This window comes from Acomys minous, assembly GCF_964271855.1.
Source record: "Acomys minous genome assembly, chromosome: 17".
Taxonomy (NCBI): Eukaryota; Metazoa; Chordata; class Mammalia; order Rodentia; family Muridae; genus Acomys; species Acomys minous.
In genome coordinates, this window is record NC_140500.1 from 2,471,330 (window position 1) to 2,490,488 (window position 19,159).

The following is a 19,159-nucleotide window of genomic DNA, read 5'->3' on the forward strand; positions in this document are numbered from 1 at the left end:
CTCGAACTTTTTCAAGGAACCAGTCTTTGCCGGCATTCTATTATGTGGGTGCTTAATATGAGTCACAACTATTCCTTTGAAAACTGAAGTGCACACCGCCTCTGGGAAGCGAGTGAGGAGTCGGGCCTCGCCTCCCGTCACCAGATCGCATCTGCGGGCACAAGTTCATCCTCTGAGGACCCAATTAAGGTGACTGAGCCCAGACAGGGAAACGCTTCTTCTGTGCCTTAATGTAAACACATGACATTATGCAGGGGACAGAGGGGGTGAGTCGTCTACAGGGCACACAGCAAGCCACCTGCCGACCCTTGCCAGACAGAACTTCTCTAATGTCACTGTGCTCAATGACCTGCTCGTCACGTACTGTGCAGCAGACGTCGCTGTGCCAGGATGCCAACTACAGATGGCTTTGGCAAGACATTCCAGGTTCCTCTGAATGAAAGACACAGCTTAAAAGTCTTTGGGAAAGGCCAACACACAGAGCCATATACATAAACTCTGTTCAATGTAGACAGGGCAAGCTGCCAATGCAATCTGATGGTCTTGGGCAGCTGGAAATCTATTCACTCCCTTATGAAGGTCTAGCATAAGAGGTTCTAACAAGTTCCCAGTTCACAGCCTTTATTTCTTCAAAGAAAGCACAGAAGTTTATTTGCAGAGGGCATGTTTAAGAATTCAAACTTAGCCTGGCGTGGTGGCATACACCTGTAATCCCAGCACTCGGGGAAGCAGAGGCAGGCAGATACCCCTGTGAGTTCGAGCCTAGCCTGGTCTACAAAGTAAGTCCAGACCAGCCAGGGCTACATACAGAGAAACCCTGTCTTGAAAACACACACACACACACACACACAGACACACACACACACACACACACACACATATACAAATAAATAAATAAAAATAAAATAAGAGATTTCCAACTTTACTAATGAATCTGTAGTTTTTAGGTGGCAGAAGAGGCTTAGATGAAAACAAAGTGTCAAGCCTTGGCCATTTGGGTTAGGTATAATAGAAACGAGGTAAAAGCAGGGACCGTGTTTGGGGAAGACCACCACCATGCCTCACTGCTCACCTGGGAGGGAGCTTGCTACAGTACTCTCTTCAAACACAGGATTAGAGGGAGGATGACCAAAGTTCACCAGTTCACAGTTTAGTCTAAAAGGCACCAATATGGTGCTCATCCTTCCAAGAGCCCTGAGATGAAGCGGAGACACATTTGGGGCTTGCTCAAGGGAAGGGTGTGCCGCCCGAGAGTGTCAGGAATAGTTTCTGCATCTATCCTGCTCAGAGGAAATGAAATCACAAGCGCCAAGGAGACAGCCAGGGGCAGCTGGCTAGTGTTTCTGTGCTTCACAGGACCGACACTGTCACTGTACATGGATCACTCCACAGGCTTCCTGCATTGAAAACGCCAGTGACCTTCCTCTTTACAAAGGCAGTAGAGCCTCAGCACCAGCTTCATGAGCTGTTTCCAGGGAGATGAGGTGAGGCGGTCTGGGAAGTGCTGACCAGATTGCACCTGATGTCCCAGCTTCCTGCTCCACAGGCAGGGGGAAGGAAGCGTTGGAAAAGCCCCATCTGATACTGTGGTGCTACCTACCCACCGATAGTCCTGGCACCTGGGCAGCTGAAGCAAGGGGATTAGCGTAAGTCTCAAGGCCAGCAGGGGCTACAGAGTGAAATAAAGAAAATAGAACAAAGTCCACGTGTGGGAATCAGCAGCGTCCTGCCTCATACTGCCCCACTGAACGGAAGCGGGACAGTGGGATAACATGTGGGAGGTTATCTCCACAGAGACTCGTTCAGTTCTGTACATGACGGACACCACAGTGAAGCGCTACTCTACGCCTCAGAGACGGGGTTATATGAAGGGCCTGGTAAGATGACTCCGCAGTGTCCGCCGCCCTTCCAGAGGACGGGAAGTCACTTCCCAGGCTACGGCGGGTCGTGGCCTTCTCTAACTCCAGCTGCAGGAGAATCTAATCCCTTTCTTTGTTCTCTGTGGGCACGGTAAGTACATACACACACACACACTCAGGTGTACACTACACATAAAAGCAATTAAAAAAATTTAAAATATATAAAGACATAAAAAAACTAATTGGTCAGAAAAATATCTCTAACAACTCCTATGTGACAAAGACTACAAAGGCCTTTGGTTGTCAAGATCAAACAGTAATGCTTTGGGAAGGAAGCATCGCAACGCAGCTGGGAAACAGAACTCCCCGAAAAGCGCTTTCTTCCCCTGCAGCTCTGCATGCTGATATCTCAGTGCCACCAGAGGCAAGGGGCAAGGGGCAAGCAATGTAATTACGTCACTAGAATGTCCAATTATTCTGAACATACCCTTCCAAACGGCATACACCTCAAGATAACAGTTGGTAATAAAAGAAGTACATTGGAAAGGAATATTTGTCAAATATGATATCAAAACTTTGGTCACAAATGACAAGTTCTAAGGCTGACTATCAAACTTACTTGTTGATAGACAAACACTACAAAAAGTTATGACAGTATCTGTTTTATAGGCAACCAAGACGCACAGAAAATGAGCAGATTTACTGTAGAAATAAAGACTATTTGGTTGGCAGATACAACTGTTTGTGTAAGTTGTAGCAGAACACTGTGGAATAGCTAAAAATGGACAACCTGACTGAGGCGTAACACAGGTATGTGCCTTGGTTACAAATGAAGCATGGGTTATGAATATTAAAGGAACTCATGGTTGTAGCTCCCAGATGAAGCACAATGCTGGGCTCCCATCAGTCATTGCCAGGGCCCACACACCACCCGCGCAGAGGACCCGTAACCATAGTTAACAGAGACCTACAGGAAGAGCAAATGTGATGTATGTGCTCTGAGAAGTCCTTCAAAGGATGGACCTCAGGTCCACGTGCTTCCGGCATGACTAACCTGCAGTCTGCTGGGCTCCTCACCTGCAGCCCACCATCACCACCTAACAGCCAGGCTAACATGCTACTTTTGAAGATACGTAGCATTTACATTGGTCCTTGTCTTCACAGATTCTGCATGTGTCCTGCAGCCCTCCTTTCACGTCTGATATTCTATCTTAGCCACAAGACTCCAGGGGTGATTATATCTTATATCTCAGGTATAGATACGTGCATTTTAATTAAAAAATAACAGCTAAGATCATAAATCTATCCACCTTTCTAGGGATTAAAATGATATGTGAGTTCCTTTAATATAGACTGATTATATTAATTAAAGGTTGCTCAATTTTAATCCACTTTTTATTTGACACATTTATAGTATTTGGTAAGATATTCCAACCTCCATCAAAGTCATTTTCTCATTTTCCTGTTCTGCTACCACTTGATTCTCTATCTCTAGCTCAGTTCCTCTGCTGTCCTGTGTCTGCCTGGGCTTCTCCCCAAGGCTCAGTCCTCATGTCTGCCTGGGCTCCTCCCCAAGGCTCAGCCCTCATGTCTGCCTGGGCTCCTCCAGAAGGCTCAGTCCTCATGTCTGCCTGGGCTCCTCCAGAAGGCTCAGCCCTCATGTCTGCCTGGGCTCCTCCAGAAGGCTCAGCCCTCATGTCTGCCTGGGCTTCTCCCCAAGGCTCAGTCCTCATGTCTGCCTGGGCTCCTCCAGAAGGCTCAGCCCTCATGTCTGCCTGGGCTCCTCCAGAAGGCTCAGCCCTCATGTCTGCCTGGGCTTCTCCCCAAGGCTCAGCCCTCATGTCTGCCTGGGCTCCTCCCCAAGGCTCAGCCCTCATGTCTGCCTGGGCTCCTCCCCAAGGCTCAGCCCTCATGTCTGCCTGGCCTTCTCCCCAAGGCTCAGCCCGCGTCTGGGATGCTCTTCTACACTTAGCCCTTTTCTGTTCATCTCTCTTCTGACATGTTGGCTCAGTTCACTCAGAAAGCCTCTTCCTCCCACTTCGCAGCACTCACTTTGTCCTGATCTTTCCGGTGACATCTCAACTGTTTTGTTTTCTGTCAATCCTATGTAAGCTCTCTGAGGAAACAGGGCTTCTGGTATAATTATTTCTGTGGTGTCAGTGGGCGTGGCGCTGCTAGGGCTGGTTCGGCTTCTAACACTTGCAAGCAAATCACTAGGACCCTGAGTGGCCATCACTCAGCATCAAATGTTTAATCTAACTCATGCTGAACTAAATTAAATGCAAGTGAGATTTAGTGACTTTTCTGCATTCACAACCATCCACTGCTTCACCTCTGCTTTCAGCATCAGCACACACCACACAGGGCAAAGTCTCCAAAGGAATGCAGTCCTTCACAGAAGCTTCCTGTGGCCCACGGCTGCTCTCTGGTAGAGAACGGGGCACAAGGAGCTTCAAGGAATACAAGGCTGGCGTGTGAGCCCCCATGCTACCTCACATCTGAGACCTTAACCCAGAGCTCTCTGGCTCTGAAGACCAGCTTGGGGCGATAGAGTGTGTTCCAAGGCAGCCTGAGTTACGGAGTGAGAGAGGCAACAGTGATTCGGGGGCCCATTTCATCAGCTCAACAGCTGCAAGAAAAACTATCCCAAAGTATTTTCCTTCAGACACAGAGCCCAGAAGCTCTCTATTAGAAGCCAACATCTGGAAAACCACACCTGGACTAGAAGGTTCTATGTCTGAAGACTAGTTTAACACCTTGGTGGGGTCAAACAGTGAGGGACAAGGAAACAGCCAGCAGCGAGCAGATCTACCTCTCTCCCAGCAAGGAATCCAGCTGTCTCTTCCCAGGCTGCACTGCCCAGGGCTTAGGTCAGCTCTTCTTGCTTCCCTGTTTCTCATCTCGGTCCAGCTTCACTAAGAGCAGGAGCTGTGGAGAGCAGAGACTATGCTAGGGCAGTCTCCTGGGGAGAGCAGAGACCATGCTAGGGCAGTCTCCTGGGGAGAGCGGAGACCATGCTAGGGCAGTCTCCTGGGGAGAGCAGAGACCATGCTAGGGCAGTCTCCTGGGGAGAGCGGAGACCATGCTAGGGCAGTCTCCTGGGGAGAGCAGAGACCATGCTAGGGCAGTCTCCTGGGGAGAGCGGAGACCATGCTAGGGCAGTCTCCTGGGGAGAGCGGAGACCATGCTAGGGCAGTCTCCTGGGGAGAGCGGAGACCATGCTAGGGCAGTCTCCTGGGGAGAGCAGAGACCATGCTAGGGCAGTCTCCTGGGGAGAGCGGAGACCATGCTAGGGCAGTCTCCTGGTTGCTGCTGACTGGAGACCATGCTAGGGTAGCCTCCTGGGGAGAGCGGAGACCATGCTAGGGTAGTCTCCTGGGGAGAGCAGAGACCATGCTAGGGCAGTCTCCTGGGGAGAGCGGAGACCATGCTAGGGTAGTCTCCTGGGGAGAGCGGAGACCATGCTAGGGCAGTCTCCTGGGGAGAGCGGAGACCATGCTAGGGTAGTCTCCTGGGGAGAGCAGAGACCATGCTAGGGCAGTCTCCTGGGGAGAGCGGAGACCATGCTAGGGCAGTCTCCTGGGGAGAGCGGAGACCATGCTAGGGCAGTCTCCTGGGGAGAGCGGAGACCATGCTAGGGCAGTCTCCTGGGGAGAGCGGAGACCATGCTAGGGCAGTCTCCTGGTTGCTGCTGACTGGAGACCATGCTAGGGTAGCCTCCTGGGGAGAGCGGAGACCATGCTAGGGTAGTCTCCTGGGGAGAGCAGAGACCATGCTAGGGCAGTCTCCTGGGGAGAGCGGAGACCATGCTAGGGTAGTCTCCTGGGGAGAGCGGAGACCATGCTAGGGCAGTCTCCTGGGGAGAGCGGAGACCATGCTAGGGTAGTCTCCTGGGGAGAGCGGAGACCATGCTAGGGCAGTCTCCTGGGGAGAGCGGAGACCATGCTAGGGCAGTCTCCTGGGGAGAGCGGAGACCATGCTAGGGTAGTCTCCTGGGGAGAGCAGAGACCATGCTAGGGCAGTCTCCTGGGGAGAGCAGAGACCATGCTAGGGCAGTCTCCTGGGGAGAGCGGAGACCATGCTAGGGCAGTCTCCTGGGGAGAGCGGAGACCATGCTAGGGCAGTCTCCTGGGGAGAGCGGAGACCATGCTAGGGCAGTCTCCTGGGGAGAGCGGAGACCATGCTAGGGCAGTCTCCTGGGGAGAGCGGAGACCATGCTAGGGCAGTCTCCTGGGGAGAGCGGAGACCATGCTAGGGCAGTCTCCTGGGGAGAGCGGAGACCATGCTAGGGCAGTCTCCTGGGGAGAGCGGAGACCATGCTAGGGCAGTCTCCTGGGGAGAGCGGAGACCATGCTAGGGTAGTCTCCTGGGGAGAGCGGAGACCATGCTAGGGCAGTCTCCTGGGGAGAGCGGAGACCATGCTAGGGCAGTCTCCTGGGGAGAGCGGAGACCATGCTAGGGCAGTCTCCTGGGGAGAGCGGAGACCATGCTAGGGCAGTCTCCTGGGGAGAGCGGAGACCATGCTAGGGCAGTCTCCTGGGGAGAGCAGAGACCATGCTAGGGTAGTCTCCTGGGGAGAGCAGAGACCATGCTAGGGCAGTCTCCTGGGGAGAGCGGAGACCATGCTAGGGTAGTCTCCTGGGGAGAGCAGAGACCATGCTAGGGCAGTCTCCTGGGGAGAGCAGAGACCATGCTAGGGCAGTCTCCTGGGGAGAGCGGAGACCATGCTAGGGCAGTCTCCTGGGGAGAGCGGAGACCATGCTAGGGCAGTCTCCTGGGGAGAGCGGAGACCATGCTAGGGCAGTCTCCTGGGGAGAGCGGAGACCATGCTAGGGCAGTCTCCTGGGGAGAGCGGAGACCATGCTAGGGCAGTCTCCTGGGGAGAGCGGAGACCATGCTAGGGCAGTCTCCTGGGGAGAGCAGAGACCATGCTAGGGCAGTCTCCTGGTTGCTGCTGACTGGAGACCATGCTAGGGTAGCCTCCTGGGGAGAGCGGAGACCATGCTAGGGCAGTCTCCTGGTTGCTGCTGACTGGAGACCAAGCTAGGGCAGTCTCCTGGTTGCTGCTGACTGGAGACCAAGCTAGGGCAGTCTCCTGGTTGCTGCTGACTGGCTGGTTTCTAATGAGCTCTGGGCCGTAGACATGCTGGTAAGCACTCTGCCATTGAGCTGTGTGCCCAGCCTATGTAACAAGCTTAATACAGCAAGAACACAGAAAAGGAAGAAAAAAAAGAGAAAGAGACTCCCCGAGGAGAGCCAGCCATATTACAGGGAACACATGTGCTGAGGGCCCAGGGGACGTGCCCGGATTTAACCCAGTGCATCCTGTAGAAAACCAAGTCAGCCAAACTCTTAATCCCACAGAGCTTTGTGGTGACCTTCCAATGAGGAAACGGTGTGACCATCACACATGAAATATCCCAAATGACAGTGGGCTATTGGTCAGTGCTTGGCAACAGCAGGATCCCAGACACACGCAAACACCCAACTAAACATACTTTCCTGGCTGCCTGTTCTGTAAGTGTGGAAACAAAACCCTTCCTATCAAACACTGCAGAGCTTCTAGAACATCTTACAGAACTTGGGCATCAGCTACAGAAAATTTCAGATTACTTAAAGAATGACACTGTGGTGGTCGTGTGACAGACAGCATTCACTAGGACACCTGACAGTCACCACGGCTCTGTGTTAATGACAATGACCCCCGCCTGACCCCAGCAGGACTTCAAAGGATCCATTTTAGAAATAGCCAAGAAGATGAAAAAACTAGAAATATTTCTGCAGTAACCATGGCGACTTGGAAGAAAGTCCCAAAGTATGCGGTGGCAATGTGTAATGCTATCTATTTCTGACACCCTTCCTGTTGGAGGAATTCCCCAGCCCCGTGAGGTCCAGCCCCTAGGTAAAACTGAGCAAGCTCAGTCACCTCGGCTACGAGCCTGCCGATCCTCTGCTAACTGCTCAAGTGAGCAGGACTCTAAGTCAGACTTGAGCAGAGGCCTCGGCACAGGGAACCTGCTCTCCTAAGACGGCAGGAACATGCGCCCGGGGGATGTGGCAGACTCAGCTGTGTAGTGGCTTTTTGTACCTTCAGCCCATCCTGTGGCATAAATGTCACTACTGCCCATGGGGTTTATCCTTAGCCCTTCCCTTTGGCCAACCACACACTGGTTCTGAATCCTTGTAGGAGCTCACCCAGCAGGGAGGCGGCTTCTCACAGACACTGGACCCTCAGACAGGTCACAAGGACCAAGGCTGGCTCTGCTCCTGTAGGGTGGGAGCTAACTACCAGGAGACAGTGAAAAGAGAGCAAGGGTAAAGTGTGCAGCCCATGGCTGGCAAATGACTAACTTCAGGGATTGCTAAAACTCGGGGAGACCCAGTGGAGGAGCGGATTTCAGACAGGACAGTTGTTCCACTTTATAAGAAAGCTTTACAAAGAAAGGAAAAGCTAAGCCCACAAAGCCCAATTCTTAATTCTACACGGAGCCCAGCATGGTTCACACACAGAGAACTCCTAGAGGGCAGAGTGAGGACTGGAGGGGACAGGACAATGGGGTCCCTAGCTACATATCCACACCGTGTGTCAGAGGCAAGCTCTGAGGCGAGCCCTATAGCAGAGCTGCACATCTGGCACACGCTTACATGGCCATTGCTTTTCAGGCATCCCATAAAGGGAGGGGCACGCCTAGTCACTCATCTCTGAGGAAACACGGAAGCATTTTATCTTAGGGTTGCCAAGTGACAGTGTTTCACACTAGGGCTAATATGCAGTATGAGACCCCAGGACACAACACTCAGTCTTCTCTGCAGGTGGGGAGCTGGGAAGCAGGTGCTGAGGAATACACGCTCTGTCCCTTCATGAGGAAGTGCACACAGAATGGTGTGTGTGTGTGTGTGTGTGTGTGTGTGTGTGGGTGTGTATGTGGGTGTGAGTGTTTATGTGTATGTGTGTCTGAGTTATGTGTGTGTGTGTGTCTGAGTGTATGTATGTGTATATGTGTGACTGTGCATGTGAGTGTGTGTATGTGTGTGAGTGTACGTGTATATGTGTGTGTGAGTGTGTATGTGAGTGTATGTATGTGTGTGACTACGTAAGTGTGTGTATGTGTGTGAGTGTGTATGTGTATATGTGTGTGTATGTGTATATGTGTGAGTGTGTAGGTGTGTGTATATGTGTGAGTGTGTATGTGTGTGTATATGTGTGAGTGTGTATGTGTGTGTATATGTGTGTGTATGTGTATATGTGTGAGCGTATGCGGGTGAGTGTGTGTGTCTTCTGGAGCATGATTCTAAGTTCCACGTGACAGAGGTGATGGGGTAACATCTTCAGGGGACTCTTTACGGTTGAGGATGTTGGAAAGGAATTCAGCGCTGGGAGACACAGAGTGAGGGTGTGAGACACAGTGTGCGGTTCACAGGGGGCGTTAATGGGGAAGTGGGTCTGGAAGGGCAGCGACGGTGGCTGCGCCTCTGCCTCCTCCGTGGGAGCCGGACATGGACACCTGAGCCTCCATATACAGGTGTCCTCACACATCAGCTTATCTCCTCCTCCTAGTCACTGCCGGAAACTCAGAGAACATATGTGTGCATGTGCACGTGTACACAACATTCAAATGGACCACAGCACCTTCATCTTAGGTGAATTTGAAAAACCGAGAAAGACATGCTATAATGAAAATCAGTTTCAGGGGATGGACAGACAGCTCAGTACTGGGGGTAGCTCCCAACATTCACAGGGGCAGCTCACCATCTGCAGCTCCACGTCCAGGGTGATCTGACACCCTCTTTTGTCTCCATGGGCGCCCTCTTGCATATGGCACACATAAACTCACACAGATATACCCATAAATAAAAAGAAAAAAATTAAAGTAGGTATACAGGGTATAAAGCAATTGAGACACAGCAGAGGATGGTGGGATGAACCCATCAGCAACGAGGGAAGAAAGGAAGGTTCCAGAGACGATAAACACCCATGGCCAGAGCGAGCAGGAGGAGCTGCACGGGCACCACAGCCCAGAGCTGAAGAGCGTTACCAGAACCAGCCCTGTGACTGTCCAGCTAGAATTCATTCCTTAAAAAATAAAAAGTAGCCTGAAATTCTCGTCAAAGGCAAAGCCATTCTTACAGTGGACTTCATTCAAAGAGAACATGGTGACAGGAGATGACGTGAGCACCCGAGAGGTCCCTCCCTGCGGCCTATGAGTCAGCAGCTAACAGACTGCAGGAAAGGCTGCTCTGTCTTCATAGAAGAGACACCACATCTCATGGTGTTTCTAAGACAGTAGAAAGACGGTAATTTTGGGGGGGAGGATTTTTCAAGCAAAAATGATGGTTGTAGAGATACACACGACAGAAAATAACACTGCAATAAAGCAAACAGACTAAGACACTACCACGTGTCTTTTAGTCATGAAGTTATTTCCTTCCTACTGAAAATAAGGAAATAAGATGATAATTTACAGATTTACACTTAAAAAGTGGTACCTGCTTCATCGGTTTCTTTAAGGCAAAGAATGGTAAGCATGGGGTCTTCAGGTCTTCATAAGCCCGTGGCTAGAAGTGACCTGTCATCATGACCACACTTTAACCTTGCATCCGACTCCTAGTGGCCACGTCTTTGACCTCCACAAACATAACTGGTATTGTATTTCTAAACATCCTGCGGGAAACTCTTCTAAAAGCTAGTTCAGGGTCTGAAATTCCCTCAGTGTCTTCCTCTCCTGACAATTTCTTATCTCTCTAGCTAGCACTATAGACCTCAGAGAAAAGGGCCGACCGCAGGAAATACTCAGAGCATGCTGTTCACCTCCATGTCACTAAAGAATTAAGCTTTTGTTTTTAAAATACTCTTTGAGCCAGCTGACCTTCAAGCTTTAACAAAATGGACAGCTTTCAGGGACACTGGGACCATGACTCAGTGTTCTTAGCTTGCTACAACCAAACCAAACAAAGCCTTGTTTTAAATAACAATGAATGTCTGGGTATACTTCAAGACACAGGGCAGCCCTGGCAGCCAGGCTCTTTCTCTCAGTCCCGAGGGAGAGGGAAGCATGGCTTGGAGTGAATTTGGCTTTAGCCCTGTAAAGAAAAGTGCTGAAGGACGTTAGAGTCCTACTGGAGGCTTAAGAGCAAACTGCGTCGACGGCTGTGAGGCTAAGACATGGCTGGAGGCAAGGACAGGCAGGCAGAGGCCTGCGAAGGCTCCGGGCAGAGTCTAACCACAGCTGGGAAGGAAGGGCCTGGCCTGTAAGTGGGTTTGTATCTTGAAAAGGAAACTAAGTCTGAACTGCTCTACAGTAAAGAGATTTGGTCTCTTACAGGAATAAGCAAACTTCCACATGCAGACTGTGCTGTTGGGTTTGTACCTTGAAAAGGAAACTAAGTCTGAACTGCTCTACAGTAAAGAGATTTGGTCTCTTACAGGAATAAGCAAACTTCCACATGCAGACTGTGCTGTCCGCTGCCTTTCCTTGGGTGCTGGGTGCCAGGCTTGGTCTCTGCCCAACAGCCATTGCAACTATGGGAACAGTATGGTGGGGGGCAGGCCTGTGGTACTGTGGTAGAGCTACTGAGCCTCCCTCCGAGGGTCTCCCTGGAAACTCCTGCACGGGATCAGAAATCTCTCTCCCCGGCTCCCATGGGGAGTGTTAGTAAAAGGCTGCTCACGTGTCCTAGAGGGTGTGATGGTTGGATTGACGGACAGGGGTCTTAGCGTGGCCTCTGCTCACATCTGTGAACAGTCCCAAGAGTGTTCTCATATGCAATGACACTTTAGATGAAGAATGAAGGCCAAGAAATGTGAAAGGGAGGTCGGCCTGAGATTGAAGTGTACTTTATAGAAGACTACATGTAGGGGTCATTTCTGTAGTGTGATACTAAATGTACTTTATCAAATAAGCCCCCAGGGAGGGACTCAGGACAGCGATGGTCACTCAGAGCACTCCTGCACCGATCCCGAAGCTGCATCCCGCCAACCCGCACGGCCCGCTGGCTTTGCTAAGCTTCACATTCGGGGAGGGGGCTCACGGGACCACCTGACAAACAGCTCATACTGGCCGATTTCACCGACTCTGATGGTTTAAACGAAGACAGAGAACTGAGAAACAAGTCAACAGGAAGTACAACCATGAGGGCGCAGTCCCCGCTCTCATGTGCCTCAGTCAAGGAGGGCAATCTCAAGTTATGACATCCATATCAAAAGCCACAGTGGGTCCCATGGGCCAACACTGACATACTCCACACGCTGCCCAGCTTTATCCTTTTCTGTCTCTAGAGCTGGTCCAGATCACACGGGAGGGATGCTTAGCTAGGATGAGGGAAGCAGGGGAGAGGGGCAGAAAATGGCACTGCTTCTGCGGGGATGCATAACCAATTTAAAGAACTCTTTTAACGCAACCGATTTATGCCAAGACCTGCAAGGGCCTGGACACACCCGGCAGCTGTGAGTGAGCACGCTGTTCACACTCCTGGTAGAGGTCACAACTGTAAGGGGAGTGACAGCAGCACAAATGCTAACACTATGATGACAAGCAACAAGAAACGTGGTGGCTCTCTAAAGCCGCGTGTAGTTCCAGTGACTGTGACTATCAGAAGCAACGTCCACACTGGCTCAACGCTGCTGTTACCAGCTTAAAGCGAAACCCCAGAGAACTGTAGCAAGGCAGGCCTTATGAGCCCAGCTATATGTGAAAATTCTAACAATGTCTTGGCCACAGGCCTTTGAAGTAAAGATAATTGCTCTTTACTCCCCTTTAAAAATCTAAATTGAAACAGTCCTCCCAGGGAACGTTGTTTTCCTGGAGAGGAGTTTGAAAACATAGGCCGTAATTCTGGTTCTTAAGAGGAAAAAATAATAAGCTTTTATTACATTTGGATGAGATTTTAGTTTTAGGAATCGCCGCCTGGCTGTGAGTGGCCGCCGCTCACTGGATGTCATTCACACTCCCTCCCTCACAGCGAGCTCACGTGGAACAGTCTCAACCTATGGGATGGGCCGGAACTCCTCATTCTAGCCTCAGGGCAATCGGCTGCTGTCAGCCGCAAATTCTTCCTCCCCAGAGAACTGTCTGGGATGTGGTCTTTCTGTTCCTCTGTACCCTCCTTTGTACCAAGCAAAGCCTGCAGCACTACTGACTATAGCACAGGGCTGGCAGCTTGTATGTCAAGGGAAAGACTTCTCCAGAACACAAGATCACGCCAACTGCCTAGTGCTGCAGTGAGCGAAGCCCTCCATCACCTGCCTGGGCACAGTGCTGCATGGACCAGAGGCAGGAGGCAGCGAATGCACTCAGCTGCTGAAGCCAGGCTGAGCACACCACTTCAATGGCCGGGTGTGGCCAAGTGTTCCTGGAAAGCTTTATTTCCGGAAACAAGCAGTTGGGCGGGTTTGGCCTATCCTTGGTCTAGAATTGCAGGTGCTGCAAGAGAGTCTGGAAGCACAAAAATTCAGTAGAGCAGTAAGGCAGCAAAGCAAGTCAGCTCACCCGTGGGTGCACAGTTGATCTTCGGGTAAGCATCAGCCTTTCCCGGTCAGTTCCCTCTCTAGAGCACGGAGAGCTAAACCCACTGACCAGTAGACAACTAGTAAACACTACACAAAACCCTGGGGACGCTAAGCTAAAAATCAACAGCTTTTCTACTTCATACCAAACTTACAAAACCAACAAAACATTTTCCCTCACCTTAGAAGGCTAAGTTTTGTAGAGGAAAATTTAAAAACATCATTGGGCTAAATATTTATAATAATTTTAAACCCACAAGCTATCTCATTAATTTCTTTTCATGAAAATTCTTAATGGTAGGGTATTTTGATTCCCCTTGTTTTTGTGGTGGGGAGCACTGGTGCAGCACTGCCACTGATGTAGTGAACGGCACTTGGGGCGTCTGAGCGTGTGCAGAGCTTTCCCTATCAGTGGGTAAAAGTAACTCCAGATGTTTGGACTAGATGAATGACAGGTGTATATGAACTTTAGCAATATCTCTGTTGATGACACTCAAAAACAACAACAGCGCCATTAACACTGTTCTCATGGTGCAATATTAATTGTAGTACCATCCTGAGTGTGTTTTTAATATTCGTGATAACTGATTAGAAAGTTACTGATGTAGACACTTACAAAAAGTACCCCGTGTGTGTGTGTGTGTGTGTGTGTGTGTGTGTGTGTGTGTGTGTGTGTTTTCAGATATCCGTGTAAATTTCTTTGTGGACACTCCAGGAAACATATGACCCCTGAGGCTGGAAGAGAGAATTAAGGAAAGGGAGGGAATTAAGGTTTTCAAGCGTAATCTTCTCCTCCTCGTTGGTTTCTAGGCCCCAGACACCTTGCCACATGCAAAATCATAAAGGATCAGAAAGTCACTAAACTAGTATATGCTACTTCAACTTGTTATACTAAAACAACAACAACAAAACCCCCACAAAACAGCAGATAAATACTAACCCCTTAGCATGTTAAGTTCTGTGTTCACCATCTTATAAATGATTACATGGCACCTTCATTACAGATCTAACCTGCATTTACCGGAACATTAATCTTTTGAAAAAATATTAAAACAAAACACTTAAAAAAAACACTGTTAAAAAAATCACCTCTTATGGTGATCTGTATCTTTTTTCTTTAAAGAGTATTTATTTATTATGTATACAGTGTTCTGCCTGCATGAACACCTGCAGGCCAGTACAGGGCACCAGATCTTATTACAGATGACTGTGAGCCACCATGTGGGTGCTGGGAATTGAACTCAGGACCTCTGGATGAGCAGGCAGTGCTCTTAACCTCTGAGCCATCTCTGAGCCATCTCTTATGTGAAGAAATTAAATTATCAGAAAATCTGACATTTTTGAATCTTCCAATCTACCTTTCTAAGTACTTTAAAAACAAAGCAAACAGGGCAATGTGGGGCAGAGAAATGCTCATTTTGGATGCAGGGCTTTGGGGAAGGGTCTGAGGAGATGAAGGGGCCACAGAGCTGGGAGCAGGGAGGGCCTGGCTCCACAGGGGACGTCTTCCAGCAAAGACTGCTCAGAACTCCAAGGCTATTCTACATGTGGGACCCAGGTCTACAGGCTTTGATGGTTAAGAATCTTACACTTAATCTAGGGTTTTATTGTTGCTGTTGTTGTTTTTAAGCTAGAGAAAGAAAAGAAATAGTTTTATCCTGAAAAAAAAAATGTGTTCTTTGATCAAAAGACCAAACCATCCACCCAAACAAACAAACAAAAACTATCGTCTAGAGGAAGAGGTGGAGACTAGTTGCCCCAAGTTAGTTTTTTTGGAAAGAGGCAAGAATAATAGGAATTTGCTAAAACAAAACTAAATGAAAAACATTTCCTCCAAGTTGGTTTTTAAGCTCTGGATGTCCTTCAATTTCCAAAATTTCTCTAAGTCCCAAGATGATGAATTAAAATTAATTTGAAATAGTAAGTATATTATTTTAAAGGAAGAAGGAGACACAGAATTAAGAATCTCCACTTTTCAAAGGTGACATATAAAAGAAAAAAATTGCTGTTTTCAGTTTGAGTATTTTCTTGTACTTTTCAAAGTTACCTTTTCTTTTCAGGAAGACAGGTACTCAAAGTTTCCCACAGTGTATTCCCACAGTAATACAACGGCAACCCCAGGCAAGCAGCACTGTTCCTACAAGCACTGTGATCTCAGGCCAGTCAGTGCCAGGACTGGGATAACTGGAAATGACACCAACACCACCCTGAACCCACGTTTCCATCGGCCCGTGACCTTCACAAGTCAAACCAGGATCCTTCTCATAGGCAGGTGTAGAAGGAGTGGGAGGAACACAGGTCAAATGCCCTAGCCCAAATGAGTTCTTTTTAGACATTTATTTTGACACACAGGTATCAGAAGACCCTAAAAAGGCATTCTCACTCTTCGTAGAGGGGTTTCACAATAGCCACATGGTACCCTTTGAAAGTAATATAGCTTTGAAAAAGTTAAAACATAACCCTAAAAATGATCTTGTAAATTTCCTTTGTCACATAATTTCTGTCCAGATTAACATCTCAAATACAGATTGTTGATTCAGAAAAGTACATTAAATATGTAGAAACACTTCAAATGTCTATCAACAGACAAAGAAAATATACCCAAACAACCCATCCGGCCTTGAAGAAAGAAAGTCTACAGCAGCTGGCCCAGCAGGAGCCTGAGAGCATCACACTAAGGCAAAGAAGCCGCAGAGCATCATGCTAAGGGAAAGCAGCCGCAGAGCATCACACTAAGGCAAAGAAGCAGCAGAGCATCACGCTAAGGGAAAGAAGCCTCAGAGCATCATGCTAAGGGAAAGCAGCCGGCCTTGTTCTGCTGAGTCATCACACTTGGGCTCAGAGAGCCGATTCACAGAGCCAGGGCTGAGGGAAAAAGGAAGCCACTGACGAGCTGCTGCACTTTCAGTCAGAGCGAAGAGTAGCTTCTACTGAATCTCTCTATAGCACAGCACCTCTGGTCAGCGGTGACACCTTGGAGACATCACACTCCTGAGGAGGCAGAGCTCAGTATATGGGAATTATTGTATTTTACATGCATATGCCAGGCATGTAAACAAACCACACTAAAACAGAGTCCGCCTGTGTAACCTGTTGCGTGTTTGTTACAAAGACTGCGCATCCCACTAACAGTACTTCCTACATCGCCTGCTCTTCATACTCACGGTCTGTGGAAAGACAGTGAGTGAGATGCAGTCCGCTTCCTGGATTCTGATCGGCACGCCCTGGCCTGCAGAACTACAGCCAAGTGACACTCACTTGCTGATTGTAAAGAGATCTGAGTGAACCACAGCCGGGCTAACAACCGAAGCTTGGCAGGCACACGCAGGTGCCTACGAAGCCTTAAAGGAAATCTGCAAACACGCGGCAGCCCGGCTTGCTGAGTGTGTTCAGCCAGAGCTGCTCACTGCTGCTTTGTCCCTGTCCAACGGCTGCTTATACAGATAACTGTGCAACGCATAATCATTCAAAAAATCACCTTCCAAGGAGATTACTAGCTTTATACGCAGGGGAGTTTTCAGGCTCTTGGCACCCACGCAGGCCACTTACCCTTCGCTGCTCCCTCACGTACTCCACCAGCTCGGCTCTTGTTCTCTTCACTGCTTCCTCCATAGCCTTTTCACTCCGCTTCTGTTCTTCCGCTATGGCTGCCTTGACAGCTTCCTGTTTGGGGTTGGAAAGCAGAGTGAGCGCAGCGCGCACCCAACACCCTTGTGCTGTTGTCTGCGGCGGCTGCAGCCCACTTCCTTGCAACAGCTTTCGGCAGCTGTCAGAGGCGTTAGGTGGAAAGAAGAAACCAGCCCTTCCCTCAGCGCCTGACAGGCCTGTCCTCATCACACTGCCTCCCTGTCCTCAGCATCCACACGCGGCTTCACAGTCATGGGATGTGGTCAGTAAGTGCTGACTGAGCCCCATGCCAGGTGAAGATGCTGGTGGCTGGACACCAGGTCAAACTCCACCCCGTCAGCCGCCGTTTAGAACTGGAGCTCTAGGGAGGAGAGAGCACCTCATTGAATTGGGCATCGGGAATGCAAGGGATTTCAGAACAGCATATAAGCAAAAAGGGGTGAGGAGGAAATAGTCCAAGAAAGACAAACAAACGTTTCAGAAAGAAACAATGTTTTCTGCAAAAATAATGATTTACCCTTATGCCTTTAATTAAAAATAAAATAAAGAAGCTGGGCACAGTAACACACACTCATAATCCCAGCACTTGGGAGGCAGAGGCAGCCTTGAAGAAAACATATTTCTTATCTTGCTGAGTCTAAAATTCTGAATGTAAATCAATATCTATCATTTCTATCAACTTAAAACATCTATCTAGACCTAAAAACATCTTAACCCCTAAACAACTAAGCTTAATTGTAAAACTAAACTATCTGGTCTTCAACCCCATCAAACACCTGAGAAGAAATAAAATTAATTACCCAAGTGTACAGGGAGTGTAGGTTAGCAGCTTCCAAAGTGAAAAAAAAAAACGACAGAGACAGTTTATTGCCTGAGCAGTCACACAAAACTGTTACAGTGGAGCATCATCTTCAGCCTTCAAAGAGATGGCTTCAAATGTGGGCAAAGTGTACTCATTTCAGCCACAGACAGAACTCTGCCTAAAAGTGGGCAAGCTTGGATGCAGGTAGAGTCGATGGCCAAACTCTGCCAAGACAGGGTAAGCAAGTCCTCAATAGTTCCTACCTCACAAATACATCTGTCAGATGTACTGGGCCAGAAGGCTCAAACTCACTCTTAATCACACACAGAGAAAGGAGACGCTCAGGTGAACTCTCATTCCCTGTTCTGTGGACAAGGGACAGTCGGGCACTAAAACATTAAACCCCACTATAACTGTATGCCGAGGTATTATATATCTATTAAAAATAAAGGTAACAGATACCTGGATGTTTCAGGCAAGAGGAACCGACCGAGTTCAAGGCCAGCCTGGGCTACAAAGCAAATTTAAGGCCTGCCTGAAAAATACTGTAAGACCTTCTCTTAAAATAAGAAGTAAAGAGAGCTGCGGGTGTAGCCCAGAGGTAGAGTATTTGTCTCCTCTGTCAGTAACTAAGTAAGTAAAACCATCCCAGTGTAAACTGTCTTTCCAGCCAAGCTACAGTCAGCGATGTGCAAACAGGAAAGAGTCACGGGTACTTTTTGTGCTTTTCTGTGTGTCCACAGACTTCCATTTCCACACAAACCTAAAGCTCAATCTATGGTTCAGAAGGTTTTTCCAGACACTGACGGAGTAAAAAGAAAAACTTGTATTTAAAATCCATGTACTGTGCCTTTTAGGCCATACTGACTTTGAAGTAATTAATCTGAGTGGCAACGAATGCCAAAAGGGAAACATCACGTTCTCTTGGGCTCTAGGACTGCCACCAGGAAGCCAACACTCCTCATCACCTCAGACGCGTGCTGGCAGGAGGCCAGGTGTGAGCGCTGGCACCTTAGGTGATGAGGACAATGAACCCTGAATTCTGCTACCCTCAGAGCCACACTGGTTAAAAAAAAATCCTCTTCTTACTATACTGATTTATACCAGTAAGTTATAAACAGTCCCCATTGTATTAGATCCTCCACAATATTCTGTTGAACTACTGGGCCCAGAAGCGCTAATGATTCCTCTCTGGCGTGTTACAGCACAGCACTTGCTGCAGCACCTTGCTCTGGCCCTGGTTCTCCATGCTGAGGACCTGGGCGAGCTCAGCTCTGCAGTCCGCAGATCTTCGCTGCGCTCTCCCTGCACCTGTCTGTGATTGGCTGCTGAAGCCACAACTGCAATGGCCTAACAGAAGTGTCAGAG

At 49.0% G+C, this 19,159-nt stretch overlaps 1 protein-coding gene across 2 annotated transcripts in view; it reads right to left on the reverse strand.

The window, feature by feature from the left end:
- The window catches only part of CCDC91 (coiled-coil domain containing 91), a 181,348-nt gene that overhangs the window by 12,206 nt on the left and 149,983 nt on the right, over positions 1-19,159 (reverse strand). For both annotated transcript variants that reach the window (XM_084766575.1, XM_084766576.1), the window contains one exon: positions 16,912-17,025. In XM_084766575.1, coding sequence (XP_084622701.1) covers positions 16,912-17,025 — 114 coding nt within the window. The remainder of the gene's footprint in view (positions 1-16,911; positions 17,026-19,159) is intronic.